We start from the raw sequence: 21,377 nt of genomic DNA on the forward strand, positions 1-21,377 counted from the left end.
AAGCGCCGATTAGACACGACCCTCGAGGGCATCCGGATCAAGGCGGCATGTTTCCGCCGCGATGCGACTCATCTGGACCAATGGCTCACTGCGCAGACCTTGTAGTAGCATGTAGTACGGGAACGAAATGGGTTGTGTATATATACTAACTAGTGTACCACGACCGATGTTTATCGTCTGCTGGTTCAAACGTTACTCTAGTTGTATAACCATGGGAGAGGGAGTCACTCAAGCCGAAAACGTACGCATACATGACGTTATCTCAATGCTGACCCTCATTGAAATACAAGAGTCATGCCTCAAAGTCTAAAAGTTAGTACTAGTAGTAACTTACGTTATAAATCTTAGTTAATCTCCAAAAATCGATTAGTACACGGTCCCCCCCACATTGAGATTATATTTCAAAGGGTTTATTAAATTAAGGAGTGTTTTGGGTAAGAAGCAAGTCAGTCGTCGGTTGAGACGACGACAATCTCTGCATTTTCACCCAAGTGAAAGTCCCCAATCACAGCCAAGACGTCGTCTAGATTGCCCAGCAGATTGACCAGCGCGAGCGTGGTGTTGGCAAACGTCCCAAGCTCTTGGACGACGCACTTGTGGTCGAAGATAAAGTTCTGTTGAATCGGCAAATGCAGCACTCGGCCGATGAGTTTTTGAGTAAGCGGCTCGTTGTTGAGGAGGTGGGGGAACAGCAGCTGGATGGACTTGCGAGACATGCGCAAGTGGAGCGTGGTTTGTGCATGCACAACCACGTTGGGGGAGAATGAGACCACGTGCGCTTGGTGGAGCTCCATGTGGAACGCTTCAAATGTATTGACGTACAGCACCCACTGCTGCAGGAGTTTGTCCAGGCCAATATTACCCATGATCACCAGGTCTGGGCTCATGGTGCTGTTTAAAAAGTCGAACTGGGTCGTGTGCTGGGCACATTCTGGGTCGAGATTGTACCCGTACACAAACATACGAAAGTACTCGTTGGCAACGTTGCACTCGGGTTCAAACGTCCGCAGCGGAGGTGGAATGGCCTGTTTCATCATCTCCAAACGTCCTTCCATGCGAGCCACATCGGTGCGCAGCTGGATCACGGTTTGGTTGAGGAGGTCAGTCGTGCACTTTTGTTCCGCGCGATACCGACGCTGATTGATCTTGCTTTGATTGCGCCTCGTGGCTTTCTTCATCAAGACTCTTCCCATAGCCGCCGCTCTCTTGGCCATGTCCATGTCGATGACCACTTGAGGTGTCTTTATGGTGTACACGATTGCTGCCTCCATGGCAACGTCTTCGCGTCGCACCTTCATGATCGTGCTGGTGGAGAGAACGATGACTTGTTGGGTGCGACATTTCTCCCCCAAACCACTCATTTGTATACTTCGAAGTAAACTGGACCAATCACAGCACCTTTAGTTGAGTTATCAGTCGTTTGCCTCAAATTTCAACAATTATTCGACATTATTTTGAATGCCGAGACGTGAAATGGCCACATAAATATCACTTTTGCAAATTCACGCGGAAATATAATAATATTCCAACGAAGTGATTCTTCGGTGGGGGTGATAAAGTGGTCATGCTACAGCACAACCAACTCGTAGGAGCTGTAGCACGATCGGATCAATTCTTGCTTCACCAGAAACCTTCTTCATCGCGTCTTCGCTTTTGGCTTTCGATGAAGCGCACTTTTCTTCGAAAACAGCAAACCGTTTCATCGTTCTATTTACTCCTTTGAATACAAAAATAAGCATTTAAATACTTACAGTTAGTAGTATACATTCTTGTATAGAATTGTTTTATTGGAGTGTTGATGGTGGAGCTCGCTGAACGGTATCCGGTCAAAATACTCTTTGAATTTCAAAAAATATCAAACAACACATTTTCGTTTTAAAGAGCTGTTCATGCCTGGCACGCATTTTCATATAACGTTTCACCTCGACTAATTCGAGGCCAATCGGAGGTGAGGAAGTAAGGTTTTTCATGTCAGTCGAAATAATCCTTGGACAGAGGTGGTTATGACATGATTATAGCGTTAGTACTAGTAGTATTTATTAGGGCGGGTCTTGATGTCACGAAAAATGGCATAACATGGCCGTTTTTCCAAGAAAAGTTGCCAAAATCGAAATATTACTTTTTTCGAGAGTCTGGATGCCACCAAAGTTCAAACATTTATACCACAATTTTCTTGAGAATCGGGTGTTTTATGGAATAAAAAAATGGACCGATTTGGTCCAACTTTATTATGGAGGTTTGAGTTCACATTGAACTGTTGCACTTCAATCGGAAATCGAAATAATTTGTCCAATATTCAGCTGCCATCCAGACAACTTTGTAGATATGTACTTCTTTTCTCCTTTTCTTCGTGGGATTCGAGCCTTTGGGAAATATTTGGTGACTTGCCAAAATGATTTATGGCATAATTTTATGGATGCCATCCAGTCCAGCCCTTACTTAAAGTTACTGTTAATGTTCGTCAGAAAATTGACCTCAAATACCAAAGTTAGATACTATTAATACTTGAATTAGTATTAGATACCTCATCCGGAATCAGACCTTATCCGTATGATGTGAGGCACAAAGACATGCAGGGATCTGCAGACAACTCATAATGTCAATATCACACCAATACATCTCACCAAACCACGTTCTATCTCTCGTTTTACGTCAAACAACGTCGTCATTCGAGTTGGAATTCGCTGCCATTCGCAGGCCGAAAAAGTGCAAGTTGAGGTGTTTATGTGACCAGTTGATGGGGTTTCACTTTGAAAAGTCACCTCATCACACTCAAAATATAGTCGAATAATCATCGAAGTTCTTGTTCAATTTGGGCGAAAATTGGCAATGACGTACGAATGCGATGTACCTTCTGTTAATATAGGTCACTCCAGTGTCAAATAGCCATACTGTGATTGGTCAATCTTTACAAAGTGGTTTCGAACCAGCAGGGGGCACCCAACAAGTCATCTTGCCCTCTGCCATCATGATGGTGCATCGGCCCAACTTTGCCATGGAGGCAGCAATCGTGTACGCCATGAAGACACCTCAAGTGGTCATCGACATAGAAATGGCCAAGAGAGCAGCGGCCATCAGAAAAGTCCTGATGAAGAAAGCCACGAGGCGCAATCAAAGCAAGATCAATCAGCGTCGGTATCGCGCGGAACAAAAGTGCACGACCGACCTCCTTAACCAAACCGTGATCCAGCTGCGCACCGATGTGGCTCGCATGGAAGGACGTTTGGAGATGATGAAACTGGCCATTCCACCTCCGCTGCGGACGTTTGAACCCGAGTGCAACGTTGCCAACGAGTACTTTCGTATGTTTGTGTACGGGTACGATCTCGACCCAGCATGTGCCCAGCACACGACCCAGTTCGACTTTTTAAACAGCACCATGAGCCCAGACCTGGTGATCATGGGTAATATTGGCCTGGACAAACTCCTGCAGCAGTGGGTGCTGTACGTCAATACATTTGAAGCGTTCCACATGGAGCTCCACCAAGCGCACGTGGTCTCATTCTCCCCCAACGTGGTTGTGCATGCACAAACCACGCTCCACTTGCGCATGTCTCGCAAGTCCATCCAGCTGCTGTTCCCCCACCTCCTCAACAACGAGCCGCTTACTCAAAAACTCATCGGCCGAGTGCTGCATTTGCCGATTCAACAGAACTTTATCTTCGACCACAAGTGCGTCGTCCAAGAGCTTGGGACGTTTGCCAACACCACGCTCGCGCTGGTCAATCTGCTGGGCAATCTAGACGACGTCTTGGCTGTGATTGGGGACTTTCACTTGGGTGAAAATGCAGAGATTGTAGCATCGTCCGAGTACAACTCAAACTAGCATGGTGTTAATGGCAATTGTATGGAGAAGCCAATGGTTGCATGAACTTTGTCTGCGTACTAGCGTATCGAGACAGTCCAGTGTCCATTTCTTTCGCCTCTCGACAGTATTACTGCCGTACACTGGTTTATGGAACTCGAACGACTGACGTTTCTGTCTATCAGTATCATTGGAGAGATTCTAATTGCAAATCGAGTCGGCACCATATTGCCCAACGACACGGCTGCTGCGCTGTCTCACTTAACGTTACCATGAAGTTTGGAGTTTGTAAAACGCCCATGTGGAGGTATAGCTCTGTTGGCGTTGAATTGTGTCGCAGTATATGTAGCCATCCCCCAATTTATTATTGCTATTTATAGTACAGGTATGAATTGTGTAACCGCTTTCGAATGTCCTGTCAGAACAAATAAATGACCTCACCAAGACACAAGACCTTCCATCCACGATACTTACTATACACATGTATGGACATCTGATACAATATCTCACCGACTGCTGATGGCGTTATCATAAAAACGTGTTTTTACTATAAAACGCAATGATAGGCACGGAAAAACCGTTGGAACATTTCCGTGCACATAGACGCTCCACCGTCCGACGACGGGTGGGAGGGTGATAAAAATCCTAGTGGTACGGGTGCACCTCGTCCAGTGCCGCCGATGACTTTCCGCATGACTTTTGATCCGAGCAAAGCTATGATGCCACGTGAGCGCAGGCAGGCTGTACGCGACATGCGAGAGCCTGCTGCCGACGCTTCGTCAAGATCCCTTCCTGCCAAGCGCCGTGCCACGACGAAGAAACCGGCAAAGCGAGTTCCCGACGATAAGCTCGACCTCCGACGCACCCAAAGCAAGATGAACCAAAGGAGGTATCGAGCAGAGCAGCTCGAGTTAATGGGTCGACTGCAGGGCGAAGTTGCAAGTCTCACGAAGGACGTGGCACGGTTGGAAGGGCGCGTAGGACCATTGCAAGCGTCAGTGCCGAAGAATTTGCGGTCCTTCGACCCCGAGATCAGCGTCGCAAACGAATACTTCCGACTTTTTGCCCAAGGATACAACAAACACTCGCTCGACCCCAAGAACGTGTACCAACGAGACTTTCTCTGTAGTGTCATGCAGCCCGACTTGGAGTTTATGGGCGCCTTAGGCCTGGAAAAGCTGTTCACTCAGTGGGGATTATACACGACGCTTTTCCAGTCTGTCATGATGACGTGCGACAAAAGCTGCGTCGTGATGTGTGAGCCCAACATCATGCTCGAAGGGAACGCGCGCATGCAGCTGCGCATTTCCCGCGGCACCATCGAAGCATTGTTCCCCCACTTGCTGCACAACGAACGGCTGGTTCAGAAACTCATCGGGCGGGTCATGGTGCTGTCGGTGTTGTGTCAATTCACGTTTGACGAACACCTCAAAGTCCAAAAGTTCTCGACGTTTGCAAACCCCGTAGTGGCCCTGATGGACTTGCTGAAATCCGCCGAAGATACTGCGACTGCTGTCTCCGGCTGCCTTCTCAAAGAGAACGGCGAACTCGTTCCTGTCACGCGGCAGTCCTTGATACCTTATGGCGTGACTGTTTAAGGTGCACAGGGTACATGCATGCCGCTCATCCACAACTGTTCAATAATAGCACCCCAAAAGGCATGTCACTTTTTGTACTTATCTGCATAAAGCCGAAAATTGGCCAACACGTTTAAACGTATATTTTCTAAAATGTAATTTTGACAAACTAACATTCCGGATTTTTGGCCGTTGACTTGTCCGACCACAACGACCACATGCAACACGCGGTGACGACGCGGCTTGGACTACCCGTTCCCAGGACGCCTTTGAAACCTGAAGACAGGAAAGCTAGGCGACGGCAACAGAGCAAGGTGAACCAACGACGGTACCGCGCTGAACAACTCCAGTACGAGACAGGCCTTGATGAGGACGTGCTGCGCCTGACGAGGGACGTGGCTCGTCTGGAAGGCCGCCTGGAGACGCTTGCGTTCACATTGCCCAAGAACATGCGCACGTTTGCACCAGAATCCAAAGCCGCGTCCGAGTACTTTCGCGTGTTTGCCAACGGTTACGCAACGACGGCTGGCGACGCCGCATATATCAACCAGCACGACTTTGTCCGGGGCGTCATGCGGGACGACATGATCTTCATGGACAGCGTCGGGTCCGACAAAGTGTTTGAGCAGGGCGAGCTCTACGCGACGCTGTTTCACTCGGTGGGCATGAAATGCCACTACAGCCACGTCATCTCGACCTATCCGGACGTGATGCTGGAAGCGCATGCGACGTTGCACTTGCGCATCTCTCGCACGACTATGCACGTGTTGTTCCCGCACCTCCTAGACAACGAGCCGCTCATCCAGAAGCTGCTCGGCCGGGTGTTGGTCATGGACGTGCTGTGCCAGTTCACGTTCGACGAAGACTTCTTTGTCACGCGATTCAACACGGTGGCCAACCCCGTCGTGGCGCTCATGAATCTCCTCCACAGCATCCAAGACACGACCACCGCCCTTGCCGGCCTTCGTCTCAAAGCCAACGCCGAGCTCCCTGCAAAGGGTGACGCGATCTCGTGTTAATGTGGCTGATCCAGAGATAGCACGATTGGACGATCGGAGGAATTCCTTCGAAATGGTGGTCGTTTTTTGTGTTTGCTTCGTAGAAATAGCTGAGAAGTGCAATGTCGGGTAGTAACGTAGAACAGAGGAGGTATATATTAATAATACATGACATATTAATACCGTATAGTGTGAATTCGCTAAAAACTTCCAAAATTCGCGTGGTTGTCTAATCAATATTGAATCACGCTGGAGTTCTGATTGGCTGACTATACTTGTCCTTTCTGTAAGAGCCAATTAAATCCACGCAAATTTGGATTAGCCAATAGCGTCGATTCGTGATTCGATTCGGCGGCGTGATTCGATCGACGAGGTCTGGAAATTCGTACCGAATCCACAATATTGATATGACTACGCTTTTGAGACTAATATTACATAGATTTACGTACGTACTGTACGGCAACACCACATTGACATCCTTCGGCCAAGACGAGAATGGACACTATGACTGGAGCTAATCTTCGACTCGCGCGTCCTCTGCCCTGCTGCTGCTGGCCCCTCGCCGAATTCCCTTGACAGTCGACTGGTTCATCGCTGCTTTGTCTTGCTGTCGCTTGAGCGCTGCGTTGGATGCTCGCAATGCACGGTTTTTTTGCATCTGTTTCGCAGTTTAATTTGGCATTGCACAACCATAAAAAAATCTGCTGATCCTCACCTCGTCGTCCAAACGGGCTTTCAGAGCTACAATATCCGCATTATGATCTGACGTAGCCAAGGGTGGCACATCATTTCGCTGTCGACGCTGTGGTTCACGAAGTTCGTCCACACTCTATGAGGACATCCCCGTTGGCGGAGAACAATTTGAGCAACGTTTGGCGTACCAACTGACCCCTGTCGACGTCGTGGTCCGGACGTTCGGGACATGTTTCTTCCGCCTGACGCACCACTCGACCGCGCAACGCCGTGGCAAACCCGGCGCTCATGGGGCGACGCACGGGCGCCGACACCGGTCGAGACGTCGGACTCGTGGGGGCTCCTTTGAGGGGCGGTGGCTTCTTGTCGCAAGTGACACGCGCACGGACAGCGGGGTCAGAGCCGAGGAGGGCTTTGAACGCGCGGAGTTTGTTCGGGTTGGTCAGGATGGCTTTGGGCCATGGAAGTACGTCGTGACCCCTAGCAATACAAACATCTCAAACGTCGTGCAATCATCTTCTTCTGCTAGTCGTACCGATGGGGGGGGCCTTGGGCAGCGTCAAACAGGCGACTGGCATACACATACAAGTCGGCCATTTCTTGCTTGAGCGTCTACATGCAAAAATCAAAGGCAGACGCAATGAGTTTTCTCAAGGGAGACGCTTTCGCCGCCGTACGTCGCAGAGGTGGGTGCTTTGGGCCAGTTTATCACTCCAGATTTTGGTGAGCTCGTCGCACTCGGCTCTTTTCCGAGTCAGGAGACACTCGTACTGCGTTTTTACAAGGGCAATGTCGTCTTGTTTGCCCTTTTCCAACGCCAGCGCTCGCTGGTGGAATTGCGCGTGCAGTAGTTGCTCAGATTGCTGGACAGACGACGGTGTGAATGCCGCTGGCTTGGCGTCGTGAAACTGCACATGCAGATGCTTGTTGAGCTCGTGGCTGTGCGCGAGAAGGTGTCTGATCTCTTCCTTGTGTTTGGAGTTGCCCATGGCCTGAATACGGTCCAGCGCCACGTCCTTCTCCTGCACGACGCCTTCCAGCCGCGCAATTTCCTTCTTGTGTTGTTGCAATTGCCGTTGAAGTTCGTCCTTTTCGCGCTTGAGCTCTACCTACAACGCATGTCCATAATGGTCGACATATTCCAGCAGGTTCTAGTTCCAATACTCGTTGTCTAGTGAGTAGTTAGGTTACCTGAGACGCCAACACCACGCTCTTGACGTCTTCTGCCTTTTGCTTCATATGGTCGCGCTCTTTGCGAAGAAAGTCTACAGGGGGGGGGCAAACACCACATGAACCGGGAATCAATCACACACCGATGGTAGATCGTACCTATGGCACGACGCATTTCCAAATTGCGTCCGGTGTCGAACGAGGTCCGCCGCCCCCCTAGCGTGGTTTCGTCGGTGATGGAGAAAGGAATTGGGTTGCCGTGCATGTCGAGCACGGCGTCGGGGCTCTGCGCCATCAGCACCGTGCCATCCTATGTCCCTTGCCCGTTAGCTTATCTTTCACGGGGGGGCGAGAGTACCTTGAGCCGGACGTTCCCCTCGGCCGTGTACTCGCTCACGTCGAAGCCGAGCTCCCGCAAGACATTGCTCATGCGCTGGTTCTGCTCGTTCTTGATGTGTTCCAGCTTGCGGTTTAGCATGGCGATTTCCTCCAGCAGCTTCCGAATGCGCTTGTCCTTGTCCCCACCCGACTGGCTGATGTAGTTGACCCGGGGCTGCCCACGAAGACACATGTTGGGGACGACGACTTTAACGTTGTTGAGTTCATACCTGGTTCTGCACCATGCGACACCGGTTGGCAAACTGCATCGTGTTGAGGCACTCCTCGTAGTGCTCTTTCATTGGGTGGATCGTCGCAATGAGCAACGTGTACGAATTCCCCCCTAAAGGGCGATAAACGACGCATGTGACACTGTGCGTAGAAGGCAGCAAACACAACTGGTGGTGTCGTTACCGATGCTATTTTGCAACAACCGCGTCAACTTGGAATCTCGATACGGAATGTAATTGAAGCCGCTTTCCGGGTCCAAACTCATGACGACTTTGCCCACGGCGCTCAGACTCGAGTTGATATGCAGCGCTTCTTTGAGGCGCTGTCCGTCCGACTCGCTCTTCTTCAAGCGCTCCGACCTAGTACATGTTGTAAAAAATTTCATTATTTTCTGCCAAAATTGAAGTTGCAGGTGTGGGTTTACCCGGCCAAGTCGACCAAGTTCATCATTCCGCACATCACTTGCCCCAGCGCCACGTCTACTTGACATCCAAATGACTTTCTAAGCAACACGTGAGGCGTACGTACCGTGCTGAAAGATGTGAATCGTAAACACAGTGTGCGACCGCGACGAGACCGAGTTCATTTTGGTTTCGTGGGTCGCTCGAAGCGTGAGCCCCATTTGCACGATCGCATTCACCTATCGTATTTCTCACAACAACACACTCGTACGCCACTACACAGTCACTGTCCGGCCGACGTACTTCTTCGCGGTTGGACACTTCAATCATGGACAAGTCCTTGACATACACCATGCCTTGTGCGTCTTCGTGGATTTCCAAGTTTTCTACAAGCATATATATATATAGTTATTACGTGGTCAGGGTAACAGCCAACCCAAAATAAAGAGCGTCATGTTCAGAACCTCTTTCGTAGTCGAAGCGCGGTTCGTCCTTGGCAGATCCCGTGGAATGCACACTACGAAACGGCGTACATCCCGTGAGAGACTTGAGTCTTTGTCGACTTGACGAATATAAATAGTATTACGATCCAACCTGGCATTGCTGTCGGTGCGCTTCATGATTTTCTACACCGGAGAGTGTCATCTGCATTGTATTGTCCATGTAATGAACACAGAGATGGGGCAACGCCTTACATTGCGCAGATACCAGTCGGAGCCACTGCTTTGCTGCAGCGACACGGTTCGATTCGTAGACAGCACGTATCTACAAAGCCACAAACAGAAATTGGTGGTGAACGACAGCCATCCATTTTGAAAGAGCTACTTTACGTACTCGCGCCCCAAGTCGCGAATGCGATCGCAGTAAATTTCCAAAAAGCTCACGACCAACGTATACACCTACGATTTACAAACGTGTCAATACTTTGCCTTGACGAGTCAAGGTACACGTGCCGGTTTGTTGGGTTTGTGGCCATTCGTGTTGGACTCGATCATTTCAAACAAGTAGTCGGCCGCCCGCGGAATGATCCCGTCCTTTTCCCCCGTTTCCCCAAAGATGCTACATATAGCAGCAGGCTCAACAGATGACCCGTTTTAGAGTGTATTTAGAAAGGGCGCTCGTACCTGTACGTTTTACCAGACCCCGTCTGGCCGTAGGCAAAGCAGCAGCTGTTGATGCCTCGCAAGGCGTAGTCGACCAATGGCTTACTGCACTGCACCAGCATAACAACAAACATGTTGTCGCATGGTAACGAGTACTGATGTGCTCGTACCGACTCGAACACCTCCTCTTGCGTCGTTTCCGTCCAAAAAATCTACTCGTGAGATCAACTACTAGTAGTAGCACCACGACGTCGACACGCGTACATTGTCAAAGCTGAAGGCGTGTTCACCGTATTGCGACTTGTCCACATCCTACATATGTAGCATCAACGCTGGATCATTGAAGCGCGTGAAGGCTTGCCTTGATTGTGATGTTCTTGGGCGCCTCCCGCTTGCGTTCAAACATGCCGTCAAATGGCTCCGATCCATCGGCGCAAGGCCGCGCTCGGACGTACACCTACCGCACGCCAGATCGTCATGCCGAGCATGCAATTATTACGTTACCTTGACATGCTCACACGCTGTCACACGGGTGTAGTCCGTCACGACCTTGTGGTCCATGCCACGTGATTGTCAGGAAACGGAAACACTGCGTCGAAAGGTTGCGTGGAATCCGGATATTCAATTATCCGGAATTGATGGACATTTCAAAACGTAGGCGTTGGCAGGCAATGTGCCGATCACGATGGGACTACGGACACGGGCCCATATTTGACGGCAGGAACAAAAGGGGCCAGACATTGCTGGGCATAGTAAGCCGTTGCTCCAACACCACTGATTAAGCGTATACTGGCGTCGCTTCGTCACACCATGTCGTTCATATAACTGTTACTAGTGCACGAAGCTGCATGCATGTCAAGTTGCATACAGAGGGCCAGTTTAGTTGAGTCGTAGGTTGAAATGAAGATTGCAAAACGATTTGTGGTCCATACGTCGGCTAGGTTGTAAACTGACGCACGATGTAAACGCCGTGACAAGGCCAATCTGTACACACCTACACAAGCCTTTTGTCCTGTATCATCATTCCCTGTACTCTAGTGCAGTGCATGACACCATACTGTACAACATGTGCAACAAATGACGACCTTGGTTTAGTTTTGTGTTTGCAGGGATACATACGACCCTTAGTCGCGCCTCTCTCGCGACGCCAGGTCGACCTAGAGGACGGCGAGGGACTGCGACCGCATACGTGCAGGAATCAAGCGATTCGAGTTTACGTTGGTGGAGCTGTTTCAGGTCATGGGGTCGCCCTCAGCTTCGACACGCCGAGCGGATCGCTGCTGCATCAAATGCCGCGCGGCCACTCTATTTTCTGCACGGTCAAATGCGCGTTGGGCTCGCTCCTGGTCCGAGGGGGGGCACGCGTTTCGAGGCGACGTGCGTGGAACAGTTCCACCCGCGCTTCATGTCGGTGGCATTGATGGCAGGGGCGTGATGCATGGTGTGCGGAAAAACGTAAATACAAAAATGAAGCTGTCTGAAATTGATAAAGCGCGTAGTATTATATTGTGGAGTGCTTGCTGTGTCACGTAGGCCGTAGGAAATGGCTTGGTGGATCTGAGGACGGTTAACGCAGGCCTGGGGGGGGCATGAGGAGTCATGTGCCTCTTGGCTCGGTGGTGACCAAGTGCCATCAAAGTGATATACCACCTGGTACATCTGACCTTATGTTGTCATACGAATGATTGGGTAATATTAATAATAGTAACGTTATATTGTTTTATCCACAGCTTTATGACACAATCATCACATGATGGTACTAGTACAAAATGTACTTACTTGAATATCGAAGATCGTCGTCATGGCGGTTCGGCGTGCATTGCACACCTGTTGAAGCGTATGCTAGCGCTGAATAGGTTGACCGGTGGCTTGTGAAGCGACCTCCGGAGTACCATCTGGTGGCAGATGTGTGTCGACATGGTCCAGCGGACGAGGGTTTCCGAAGGGTAATGTGGAAATGTTATAAATCCATCTCGTATCCTCCACTTATCGATCGATGCACACTTCGCAAACCCTGGTGTACACTGCACTACTAACGTTAGTACTTGTTATTTTAATTCCATCGGGCGTGTCACGTGCATATTGTCCAAGTACACATCGGCCACACAATCTTGCTACAAACTCGATCAATCGTTTCAATCCATTTAGAATCAAACGTACGTCCAGGTTTTCAGCTTTCAACGACGCGCCGTGTTGGCGCAAAATCTCCAAGATGCGACTGTGGCTGCGCCGAGCCGCTTTGTGGCTTGGAGTCTCATGCTGGAGGAATCACAATTGAGAGATATCCACTGTGAGCATCCAGAAAACAAACGTACGCTTGTATCTCGGGCTTCCACCGAAATCAATCGCTTGGCAAGGAGAAACTCGAGGCACTCCTCTGCAGCCACTTCGGCCGCCGTGTGCAGCAACGTGTACCCCTTCGATCGCCAGATTCAATCCAAATCAATTGATCATATCGTGTTGGATTGGCGAAATGTCATACATTCTTGGCTGCCACGGCCAGGTTGGCGCGGTGATCCTGCAGAAGGCGAAGCATGTCAATGTTATTCACTTGCACGGCAAAGTGGGCAGGCGTGTAGCCCTACACCACAACCGCATGAGCCCATCGATGAACCACCATACAAATATATGAGTGTTTGTGTACGAACCAGTCGATCGTCCTGTGTGTCTAACCTATCAGCCGCACAGAAACGCACATTCATGACGACTTTGCACTTCAACATCGACATTGTACTTGACACTGTGGGAAGCAAACAAATTGATCAACGCCGTGTGGTTGTACACAGCGGCAGCGGTCACGGCACTCCACCCCTGATTCAAAGGTTGGGACGATCGTGCACTCAACTTCGCGTCGTACCTTGTTGTTGAACACCCACGGGTCCCCCTTGATTCCAAGCAGCACCGTCACCACTTGGGCCCGACCGTGAATCGCAGCCAGAGTCATCATTGTCTCCCCCTGCCATGTACTAGTAGTACCCATATCACTGATTGTCAAATCCTTTACATACAAACGTGTCTTTGCTGTTGATTGTTTGCGGCAACGAGTACGAAATCATGAGCGGTCGTTGACCCACCCAATTTGGCCCGGCGGCACAAGCCTCGTAAAACGGCGCCCAAAACCGCTCGTCGATGGCTGGAAACCGAGACACGAACGAGCTTTCGATGCCCCCGTCCACGGTCAGACTTTGCGCCGCACGAAACCGCCGCTTCCGCGCGGCCAGCGCTTCGGCTTCAGTGTCCACGGGACGAGACTTAATGGCAGCAGGTTGGTGCATCGAGGGACGACTCATGTGAAGGCAAAGCGATTACCGTCCGTCAGCTTGCCCGTTGGATCTATTTATAGCGTCGATAAGATTGACGGGCCAATGAAAACGCAGGCCGTTACTTGCGTAGTTTTTTGTTGCCAATAACGAACGACCTGAAAGTACCTGAGCAACAATCGGATTTGGGACGTATCAAGCCATGGCCTTGCGAGCAGCCCCGCTGTCGAGTTCCCGCCACAGCAACCAGAAAGGATTCTTCAAGGACGAAGCGGCCACCAAGGCGCTCCCTGCCCTGGACCACAGTCGTTCAGGTTCAACCAACAAGCAGACACTGAAACCAGGTACTGTCGGCCACAAGTAGAAATGGGGTGTTGAGGAAGCATAGCGTGGGTAGCGTCAGCGACGACTGCGTCCGAACAAGGGGAGAATCAAGTGATCCCGTTCTCGTTCGACGAAGACGACGATGAGCGCGACGGGGTGGAGGCGAAGGGCGGGGCAACTCCCAGTGACAGCGAATTTGACAACGATAGCGGAAGCGACAGCGAGTGCCAGGTGCGTTGGAGTATATAATCCTATGCAACGATGATTGGAGCTTACAAGAGAACTAGGATGACGCGAAGCATGTGAGCGTGGCGTGCTCCGAGTGGCTCCACGCAGCGTCGAAAGACGACGCTCGAGAAGAAACCGACTCGTCCGACGCCAAGTCCAAGGACCAGCCCAACAACTCGACGAGTCGGGACGCTAGTGCGTCGTCCATTGCCCCCCCCAAGTCCAAGTCGCAACTTGCGGCGTTGGACACGAAATCGCTGGAGTCAGCGGCAGGATGCAATCAGAGTGCCGACGTCGAGTTCAGTCCGTTACACGCTCCTCTCGGCTCCATGTTGACAGAGGTGAGCACTTAGCCAGACCAGGATGAACACTCATGTCGTGGCTAGGGTTCCATCGTTCGCTGCAACAATGGCGCCAACAAATTTGCCCCGCAGTACCAGTTTTTCCTCAAAGTACATTGAACACATGCGTACGAGCCACGCTCTGACACGTTTTGTAGAACAAATTGGTGCTTTTGGCCGAGAAACAACTCCACAATCGCACGTCCAACTACCACATTTTCGACATGTCCCGCGGGGGCTGCACCGGGCAAAAGCTGACCAAGAAGAGCGGCAACTACGTTGGCAAGTTGCGGTCGAATTTCGGCAAGCACGAAAATGTCATGGTGAGCGCGCAGGCCGAGCGCAGTGAACTCGGTGCGATCTTATTCGAGGCCAAGGTATCGAGCACCAAGGTAGACAGACAGATATGCGACTTTGCACTTGATTCACACCCTTGGGATGGTAGCCGCGCAAGTTGACTGTGGTGTGTCCGCCCTTGTCGAGCCAAAATGAAGTTATTTCCCAGGGAGCCAAGCCCGACACGTTTAGTACGCTCTTGGACCAGCACAAGGCGGATAAGCGCGTGACGGAACTCCTGACAGTGCTCGAGAACAAAGAGCCCGAGTACGAAAAGGGCTGCTACCGCCTCAACTTCAACGGCCGCGTGTCCATTCCGTCGGTCAAGAACTTTCAACTGGTCGTGCGGGGCCATGCCGCCAAGGGCATCGTGCTGCAGTTTGGAAAGGTCTCTGACAAACTGTTCCACCTCGACTTCAAGCACCCGCTCACGCCGTTCCAAGCGTTTGCCATTGCCTTGTCTCAGTTCAATTATTGATCGCATATGCTCCCGCCTAAGCAAGCATAGTGAAACCATTACAATTCGTTACTCTCAATGTAGCTTTCACGTGAGAATACTGTACCGAAGGTATACACTACATTCCACTATGAACTGTAAAAGTATACGGTACAGTTTGCTGCTGGTACTTAGCGTAGTGAAGACTGACCGCCGTGCGACGGGTTCACCTATCTCGTAACCAACATGTTTGATGCTGTTCAGTTTAATGTAACCGCCCTAAGGTGTGGAATTGTGAAACTGCCACTGTGGTCAAAATACATATTTTTTATCGTTGACGATTCATGAGATACAATTATATGTAGTATTTTATTGTTAGTTTGTAACGACAAATATATTTCTCTTTGGAGAATTTGGCGTTTTGGTTCTATTTTTACTTCGTGCAACTTCAATCACAGACGACGTGGCGCGAGGCAACGCCTCGTATGGTCCTCCGCAAGAAGCATGTGGGTGGTGCCAAACCTACCGCCATGGGGAAAAAGGATGCAGAGCCATCAAGCGACCCGAACCAGGAGACCGGCCTGTCCCTGGACGAGTACTTTAACAGCAAGAAGGAGTACACGGTGCAAACGATGAAGGAAACGTCGGAACTGCTAGAGAAAAAGGAGGCCACCAAGCTCAAACATGACAACGCCATGGTCATGACAAAGGACGACGATGACGACCACATGATGGAGTCCGTGGACACGATTCCCATCTGCCCCATGCATGGCGGGTCGAACGATGCCGACACGGAAGAAGATCCATACGAAGACGACTACGAATCCGACTCTGGAGCAAAGGACGACACAAGTGCTGGTGTAGCAGGACTATCGTTAAGCGACTACTTGACCGGCAAATCCTTGCCGCCAAAGGACAAAGCAAGCAGCAAAAAGCCACCGACCAAGAAGCAGCCCGCGGTGGTGGACGAAAACGAGATCGAAGGCATGTCGCTCGAGAGTTATCTGGGCGCTGTCCCATCCAGCATGCACAACGACGACGACAAGAAGAAGAAGAAGGGAACCGCAGCCGTCAAAGCAGGAGTTGGAGCTCAAGCCAGCAAGCTCGGGCTCGCTCGACATCACGACCACAACTTTGCAATAAAAAAAAGGGTATCGGCGCCGAATGTCAAGAAAGCCACCGATCCCGTTCCCGCCAAGAAGTTTGTGAGCGACTCGGACGTGCTGCATTTCAAGCGAGACAAGTCCCAGATGGACAAAGCGGCCAACAAATCGAAAGGATCATCGACTAAGGCATTATCGCATCACACCAAAGGCTTCCACGCAGCCATGTCGAGTCGGCGGAAGGACATTGGAGTCCAAGCGGCAGACGCCGACGGCGACGATCACGGGGACATGACGCTGTTTCATCCCCTCCCCATGCTGGGCGGCAACAAGTCCGGGGCCCCCGACCACGCCGACGACTCGATCTCCGAGGACGAGCTAGACGTGTCCCGGCTACCTCCGTTGCCCCACTAGCAGTGCGTTGACTACTACCATCCAAATAGCAAAACTCGATAGTGTAAACGGAATCACTTGTTTATTTGTGGGTTGCGACCAGCGCGACCGCAGCGCCAATGGCGCCACCCACGATCCCAGCAGCCAACAACGCATTGCGCTGCGTCTTTTCCAGCGTCTCCAACCGCAATGCAAACGCATTCGTAGACTTGGCGGCGTACTTGCCAATGACGTCGCCCTACCCACCACCAGTACGACGACTAGATCGAGACCAACGGCAGAGTACCTCCAAGTTGACGAGGTCTCCCACGGATTTGGTCGGCAACACGATGCTTTGCTGGGTGTGCGTGATCAGCATCACGTTGAACCAGCCTTGTCGGCTGTTCACCTACGAACGGCTTGAAGTACCTGCAGGAATGGGATGGATGGATGGGGTATGTCCTACCTCGCACACCGTCAGGCTCGTGCCATCGATGGCAATGAACCCCTTGGGCACGACATGCGCCAACAGCGATGGCTCTGCTTGGATTTTCACCCACAGAGACTCGCCTTCCTTGGTCAATTCCTGTCCATCCATGTACATCGTCAGCGATTATTTGATGGGATGGAGGACCAAGTGTACCAGGATCTTTCCCGTGCCATCGACATGTCCTTGTACGAAATGGCCGCTGTTCCGGTCCTGCGCCCCCATCGCGCGCTCCACGTTGACCTTGTCGCCGGCCTCCAACACACGCAAGTTCGTCAATCGCAACCTACAACACGCGTGAGACACAGTGTGGCTGCTGCCAAGCAAGGGACGCTACGTTTCTGGCGCACAGCCAAACGATACGTGGCCAGTGTCGCGGTCGATATCGGTGGCCGTGAGGCACGTGCCGTTGATGGCAATGCTACAGCCAATGTACGCGCCATCCAACGCAACTTCCAAGCGAACGACCAAGACCGTGCCCTTTGCGACACTGCCGTCCCACATCTGCATGTCATCCTTCTCGACGCGAGACACCACGGTCCCGATCTCTTCAATAATCCCGGTGAACATGCTCTTGGGCCGAGGAACGCCAACGACGTTGACAGAATGATGGTCAATCATTTCTCTATATATTGGCATTGAGTATGAACATACAAATGACAAGCCAAAACAAAGTAGTTACGTGGATTAACAGTAAAGGAGGCATTTGACACCTGTGCACTTTCACTAAAGTGGTCGCAACAGCGGTGTGCACTCTGTCGGAGTACCCATCACGCCGAGCTGTCTTCTTCTCAAGGATAGACGTCGTCGCGCGCGATTGGCCATGACACGGAATTTGACGAACGCTCGCTGCACGCCGGCAGCTCGGCAGCGCTCGCGGCGTGTCTCCGTGTCTGCGCGTCTCAAATGCATGTCGACGCGGTCGGATTCGTCGTAAAAGTCGTCTTGGATGAGCTCTTCCAACACATCTTCGTTGGTCACGACGCCGTGAAAAGCAGCCATATTGGGATCGATGGGAACGTCGTTGTCCCAGCACGCTTGGACATATGCTGCATTCGGCGACAGCAAGGCAAAGTGCCCCTTTTCACGCTGAAACTGCTTTAACATGGCGTAGCAGGAATGGGTCGGTGGCACAACGTGGGGTTTGTGTAGCACGTGATCCCGTAGCCGTTTGTTGTCCCAATGAGTCGTTTGACTAGGAGAATGCCCCGGATGTTGCTGCGATGGCCACAGAAGACTGGAATCCGGCTGTATCCACTGGCCACGATCTCTTCCATGAGGGCTTTGTCCAGCAACCGCTCGTCATTCACCATGTACACTTGGTCGAAGGGCGTCATGATCGCTTCGACTTTTTTCAACGACATGCCGAGGGCGCTGTTGATGATTGTGACTTCGTCGTCCAGCAAGTCGGTGCTACGAATCGAGGACGACCTCGAATCCCACGTGGGCAGCACCGCCCCCGTCTCCCCAGTTGGCGACGGAGACTGGTGTGGATGCTGCTGCAGAGAAATGAGCGCCTTCAACTCGTTGCGTCGAAACCGCACCATGCCGTTGGTGTCCCCCATCCACAAATCCAAACCTTTAGCAATGGGGTACGACAGCGGGGCTGTGGCCGCCATCACAAGGTGGCACAAAGGCGCGAGTTTGGCGGCAATGGTCATTTGATGCTTCCCCGTGAAGATGGCGGACGGCAGTATCTCACCAAAGAACAGCACGAACGTGACCGAGACAACGATCGCCGTTCCCTCCGGCATAAGTCGATTCAGCCAGATGGGAAGGGCCTCCAAACCAAGGTAGTTTAACAACAAGATGGACACCAACACGCGGTGCCCTTGGTTCAGCAGCGGAAGCACCTTCCTCGCTTGGGATTTCTCCTCTTCCGTTCCTTCCATCGTCATGATCATCACGCCGAGCTTGTCCAGAGACATGTAGCCCATGAGCATACCGCCAAGATCCCTGACACGGCAACCATGGCTACTATGGACGCAATGCATGCCCAGAACTGCCAGGGGTTGCAAGCGGGGTGGTAGTATTCGTACGTTGAGCAATCCACAGGCCAGGTATGGATGATCTGGACAAAGGCCGTCAACGACATCGCGATTTAGAAATTGCCATCATGTTTGTGAAACCGCCCAGCGGATAAAAAGTACAATTCGTACTACAGAACCATTCAGAAAAGTGTGTCCTTGCTGTCGTTGGTGGTGGCACGATTGCTTTGGAAACCTTTGCAGATGCTCGTATCATACACGTCCCCAATGCCGACGTCAACTCAACTGCGACAGTTGATGCCCTGAAAACTGAACCGTTTCAGGAGGAAGGAGCTGTAAACTGTACACTGTACGTACAGTATAATTGTCATAATTTTAAAGTCAAAATGGCAGTAAAAGTGATAAGCTCACTGATTGGCTCAATTATTCAAAGTAAATCCCGTATGTTCGAAGAAGCCGATTGGATTGGCTCGTTTGTCGCTGTGGTAATTTACGGCTGCCCCTGACGTCTCACACTTTTCAACCTGGGTGAAATGCTGCACCAGCTTGGTCGTCGAGCGTACTCGTCGCGCGTCGCGAGCTACCCCAGCTACGTCAAAATCGTAGAAGTCGGACCTCGCGATGGCCTGCAGGTACTCTCCATGCTGATATGACTCTCGTGAATTGACATGGCCTTTCAGAACGAGAAAACGTTGGTCTCCACAGCCGACAAAGTGGCGCTTATCAACTTGCTGTCCGAGGCTGGACTACCTGTCGTAGAGGCCACGTCTTTCGTCTCACCCAAGTGGGTGCCTCAAGTACGACACGTCGCGATTTCTTTCGCCGTATCTTCATTATCGTTCTAGATGGGCGACAACGCCGACGTAATGAAGCAGATCAAGCGCAAGGAAGGCGTGTTTTACCCCGTGTTGACTCCCAACCTCACGGTACAGTGCCGCGAGCACCACCTCTCTCTCTCTCCGCCACGTCTTACCTTCGTTGCTCTAGGGATTCGACGCTGCCATTAAGGTCAACGCGCACGAAGTTGCCATCTTTGGCGCCGCGTCCGAGTCGTTCTCGCGCAAGAACATCAACTGTTCGATTCAAGAAAGCCTCGAGCGATTCCACCCTGTGTGTGAAAAGGCGCACTCGTTGGGCGTTCGAGTCCGAGGGTACGTGTCGTGCGTCCTCGGGTGTCCTTACGAAGGCGCCATCGACCCCGCCGTCGTGGCCAACGTTGCCAAGACGCTGCTAGACATGGGCTGCTATGAGATCTCCCTTGGAGATACCATTGGCATCGGAACCCCAGGTACACAATTCAGCCCCCATCATACGACCCATTCACAGAGAGCATCTCGTGCAGGGTCTACATTGAAAATGCTGCAAGCAACCAAGGACGTGGTGCCCGTGGAGAAGCTGGCGGTGCACTTTCACGATACATATGGCCAAGCGCTGGCAAACATTCTCGTGGCGCTTCAAGTAGGGGAGGTTCAATATGCAATGGGAAGTTGACACTGAATGTAGGAAGGCGTGAGTGTGGTCGACAGCGCCGTCGCCGGCTTGGGCGGATGTCCTTATGCCAAGGGAGCGTCGGGCAACGTGGCGACGGAGGATGTCGTGTACATGCTGCACGGTCTTGGCATCCGGACGGGGGTAGACTTGACCAAGGTCGTTGCTGCCGGGGACTTTATCTCGTCGGTGCTGGGCAAGGCCACCAACTCGCGCGTGGCGCGTGCATTGCAAAAGCCCTCCAAGCTTTGAAGGTGGCTCCCACTGACAGGAGGAGCGACCGTGTTGCTGTGGCTGCTGCTGTCAGTGGTCGTTCGCGTAAGCACATAACAAGAGTGAAATGTCGTTTTGTATGGGATCAGCGCCATCGTTGGCTGTTAAATCATCACGAATGGACGTGTGTCTCTTGATGTGTCCTTGCAATCCAACCCCACAAGCATGCAATCATGTTTGCCATCCCCCAGCGACTGCATTCTGTACGTAGCGCTGACGACGGACGATGCTGTTCCTGTCCACAGGCGATCGGCACATTTCGTCTCTACCCCAAATGCATCCACATGGCAGAGAGAGTACTAGTGGCTTATATCCTAGCCCCTGGTGTTGGCACGTCATATTGACTTCATCTTGTCGTTTACATTGTAGAAGCTATTGTTCACGG

At 51.5% G+C, this 21,377-nt stretch overlaps 10 protein-coding genes across 15 annotated transcripts; 6 read left to right on the top strand and 4 right to left on the bottom strand.

The window, feature by feature from the left end:
• Positions 1 to 446: 446 nt before the first annotated feature.
• On the bottom strand, positions 447 to 1,298 carry H257_00546 (hypothetical protein; the record flags this gene model as incomplete). Its single annotated transcript, XM_009823277.1, has 1 exon — positions 447 to 1,298. The coding sequence occupies one exon, from the start codon at positions 1,296 to 1,298 to the stop codon at positions 447 to 449; it is 852 nt and encodes a 283-aa protein (XP_009821579.1).
• Positions 1,299 to 2,903: 1,605 nt separating this feature from the next.
• On the top strand, positions 2,904 to 3,870 carry H257_00547 (hypothetical protein). Its single transcript, XM_009823278.1, has one exon. The coding sequence runs from the start codon at positions 2,969 to 2,971 to the stop codon at positions 3,824 to 3,826; it is 858 nt and encodes a 285-aa protein (XP_009821580.1). The 5' UTR covers positions 2,904 to 2,968; the 3' UTR covers positions 3,827 to 3,870.
• Positions 3,871 to 4,557: 687 nt separating this feature from the next.
• Positions 4,558 to 5,403, top strand: H257_00548 (hypothetical protein; the record flags this gene model as incomplete). The annotated part of the gene is made up of 1 exon (XM_009823279.1): positions 4,558 to 5,403. The coding sequence occupies one exon, from the start codon at positions 4,558 to 4,560 to the stop codon at positions 5,401 to 5,403; it is 846 nt and encodes a 281-aa protein (XP_009821581.1).
• A 197-nt stretch (positions 5,404 to 5,600) lies between these two features.
• H257_00549 (hypothetical protein) lies at positions 5,601 to 6,401 on the top strand (the record flags this gene model as incomplete). The annotated part of the gene is made up of 1 exon (XM_009823280.1): positions 5,601 to 6,401. One exon carries the CDS (start codon positions 5,601 to 5,603, stop codon positions 6,399 to 6,401), a length of 801 nt encoding a protein of 266 aa, XP_009821582.1.
• Positions 6,402 to 6,791: 390 nt separating this feature from the next.
• Positions 6,792 to 10,936, bottom strand: H257_00550. Of its 2 annotated transcripts, XM_009823281.1 has the most exons (23): positions 10,861 to 10,936; positions 10,718 to 10,813; positions 10,621 to 10,668; positions 10,527 to 10,568; positions 10,378 to 10,466; positions 10,207 to 10,312; positions 10,088 to 10,152; positions 9,949 to 10,018; positions 9,848 to 9,879; positions 9,718 to 9,770; positions 9,557 to 9,639; positions 9,381 to 9,492; positions 9,277 to 9,331; positions 9,036 to 9,211; positions 8,852 to 8,964; positions 8,602 to 8,796; positions 8,403 to 8,553; positions 8,265 to 8,338; positions 7,751 to 8,182; positions 7,609 to 7,685; positions 7,262 to 7,553; positions 7,096 to 7,209; positions 6,792 to 7,038 (listed from the first exon to the last, which is right to left on the bottom strand). In XM_009823281.1, the coding sequence occupies exons 1-23, from the start codon at positions 10,915 to 10,917 to the stop codon at positions 6,895 to 6,897; spliced, it is 2,676 nt and encodes an 891-aa protein (XP_009821583.1). In that variant the 5' UTR covers positions 10,918 to 10,936; the 3' UTR covers positions 6,792 to 6,894. The 2 variants fall into 2 exon arrangements, with proteins under 2 accessions (XP_009821583.1, XP_009821584.1); XM_009823282.1 differs by having other exon boundaries at positions 7,096 to 7,553.
• Positions 10,937 to 11,831: 895 nt separating this feature from the next.
• H257_00551 lies at positions 11,832 to 13,680 on the bottom strand. 2 transcript variants are annotated; one of them, XM_009823283.1, is made up of 9 exons: positions 13,365 to 13,680; positions 13,214 to 13,312; positions 13,091 to 13,167; positions 13,005 to 13,029; positions 12,839 to 12,937; positions 12,672 to 12,773; positions 12,517 to 12,615; positions 12,136 to 12,380; positions 11,832 to 12,015 (listed from the first exon to the last, which is right to left on the bottom strand). In XM_009823283.1, the coding sequence occupies exons 1-8, from the start codon at positions 13,644 to 13,646 to the stop codon at positions 12,156 to 12,158; spliced, it is 1,008 nt and encodes a 335-aa protein (XP_009821585.1). In that variant the 5' UTR covers positions 13,647 to 13,680; the 3' UTR covers positions 11,832 to 12,015; positions 12,136 to 12,155. The 2 variants fall into 2 exon arrangements, with proteins under 2 accessions (XP_009821585.1, XP_009821586.1); XM_009823284.1 differs by having other exon boundaries at positions 12,136 to 12,470.
• Positions 13,681 to 13,774: 94 nt separating this feature from the next.
• On the top strand, positions 13,775 to 15,463 carry H257_00552. Of its 2 annotated transcripts, none has more exons than XM_009823285.1 (6): positions 13,775 to 13,960; positions 14,005 to 14,171; positions 14,228 to 14,509; positions 14,555 to 14,620; positions 14,668 to 14,901; positions 14,955 to 15,463. In XM_009823285.1, exons 1-6 carry the CDS (start codon positions 13,819 to 13,821, stop codon positions 15,321 to 15,323), a joined length of 1,260 nt encoding a protein of 419 aa, XP_009821587.1. In that variant the 5' UTR covers positions 13,775 to 13,818; the 3' UTR covers positions 15,324 to 15,463. The 2 variants fall into 2 exon arrangements, with proteins under 2 accessions (XP_009821587.1, XP_009821588.1); XM_009823286.1 differs by having other exon boundaries at positions 14,668 to 14,886.
• Positions 15,464 to 15,722: 259 nt separating this feature from the next.
• Positions 15,723 to 19,186, bottom strand: H257_00553 (riboflavin synthase, alpha subunit; the record flags this gene model as incomplete). Of its 3 annotated transcripts, XM_009823287.1 has the most annotated exons (7): positions 15,723 to 17,015; positions 17,064 to 17,165; positions 17,223 to 17,342; positions 17,400 to 17,529; positions 17,581 to 17,868; positions 18,088 to 18,292; positions 18,349 to 19,186. In XM_009823287.1, the coding sequence occupies 7 exons, from the start codon at positions 19,184 to 19,186 to the stop codon at positions 16,860 to 16,862; spliced, it is 1,839 nt and encodes a 612-aa protein (XP_009821589.1). In that variant the 3' UTR covers positions 15,723 to 16,859. The 3 variants fall into 3 exon arrangements, with proteins under 3 accessions (XP_009821589.1, XP_009821590.1, XP_009821591.1); XM_009823288.1 differs by having other exon boundaries at positions 15,723 to 17,165; XM_009823289.1 differs by having other exon boundaries at positions 15,723 to 17,165; positions 17,400 to 17,868.
• Positions 15,726 to 16,851, top strand: H257_00554 (hypothetical protein). The gene has a single exon (XM_009823290.1). It carries the CDS (start codon positions 15,767 to 15,769, stop codon positions 16,796 to 16,798), a length of 1,032 nt encoding a protein of 343 aa, XP_009821592.1. The 5' UTR covers positions 15,726 to 15,766; the 3' UTR covers positions 16,799 to 16,851.
• A 541-nt stretch (positions 19,187 to 19,727) lies between the features above and the next one.
• On the top strand, positions 19,728 to 21,077 carry H257_00555 (hypothetical protein). Its single transcript, XM_009823291.1, has 6 exons — positions 19,728 to 19,863; positions 19,912 to 20,028; positions 20,077 to 20,157; positions 20,219 to 20,519; positions 20,574 to 20,689; positions 20,735 to 21,077. The coding sequence occupies exons 1-6, from the start codon at positions 19,765 to 19,767 to the stop codon at positions 20,969 to 20,971; spliced, it is 951 nt and encodes a 316-aa protein (XP_009821593.1). The 5' UTR covers positions 19,728 to 19,764; the 3' UTR covers positions 20,972 to 21,077.
• The last annotated feature ends 300 nt before the right edge of the window (positions 21,078 to 21,377 follow it).

The sequence above is a fragment of the Aphanomyces astaci genome, assembly GCF_000520075.1.
Source record: "Aphanomyces astaci strain APO3 unplaced genomic scaffold supercont1.1, whole genome shotgun sequence".
NCBI classification, from domain to species: domain Eukaryota; phylum Oomycota; class Saprolegniomycetes; order Saprolegniales; family Verrucalvaceae; genus Aphanomyces; species Aphanomyces astaci.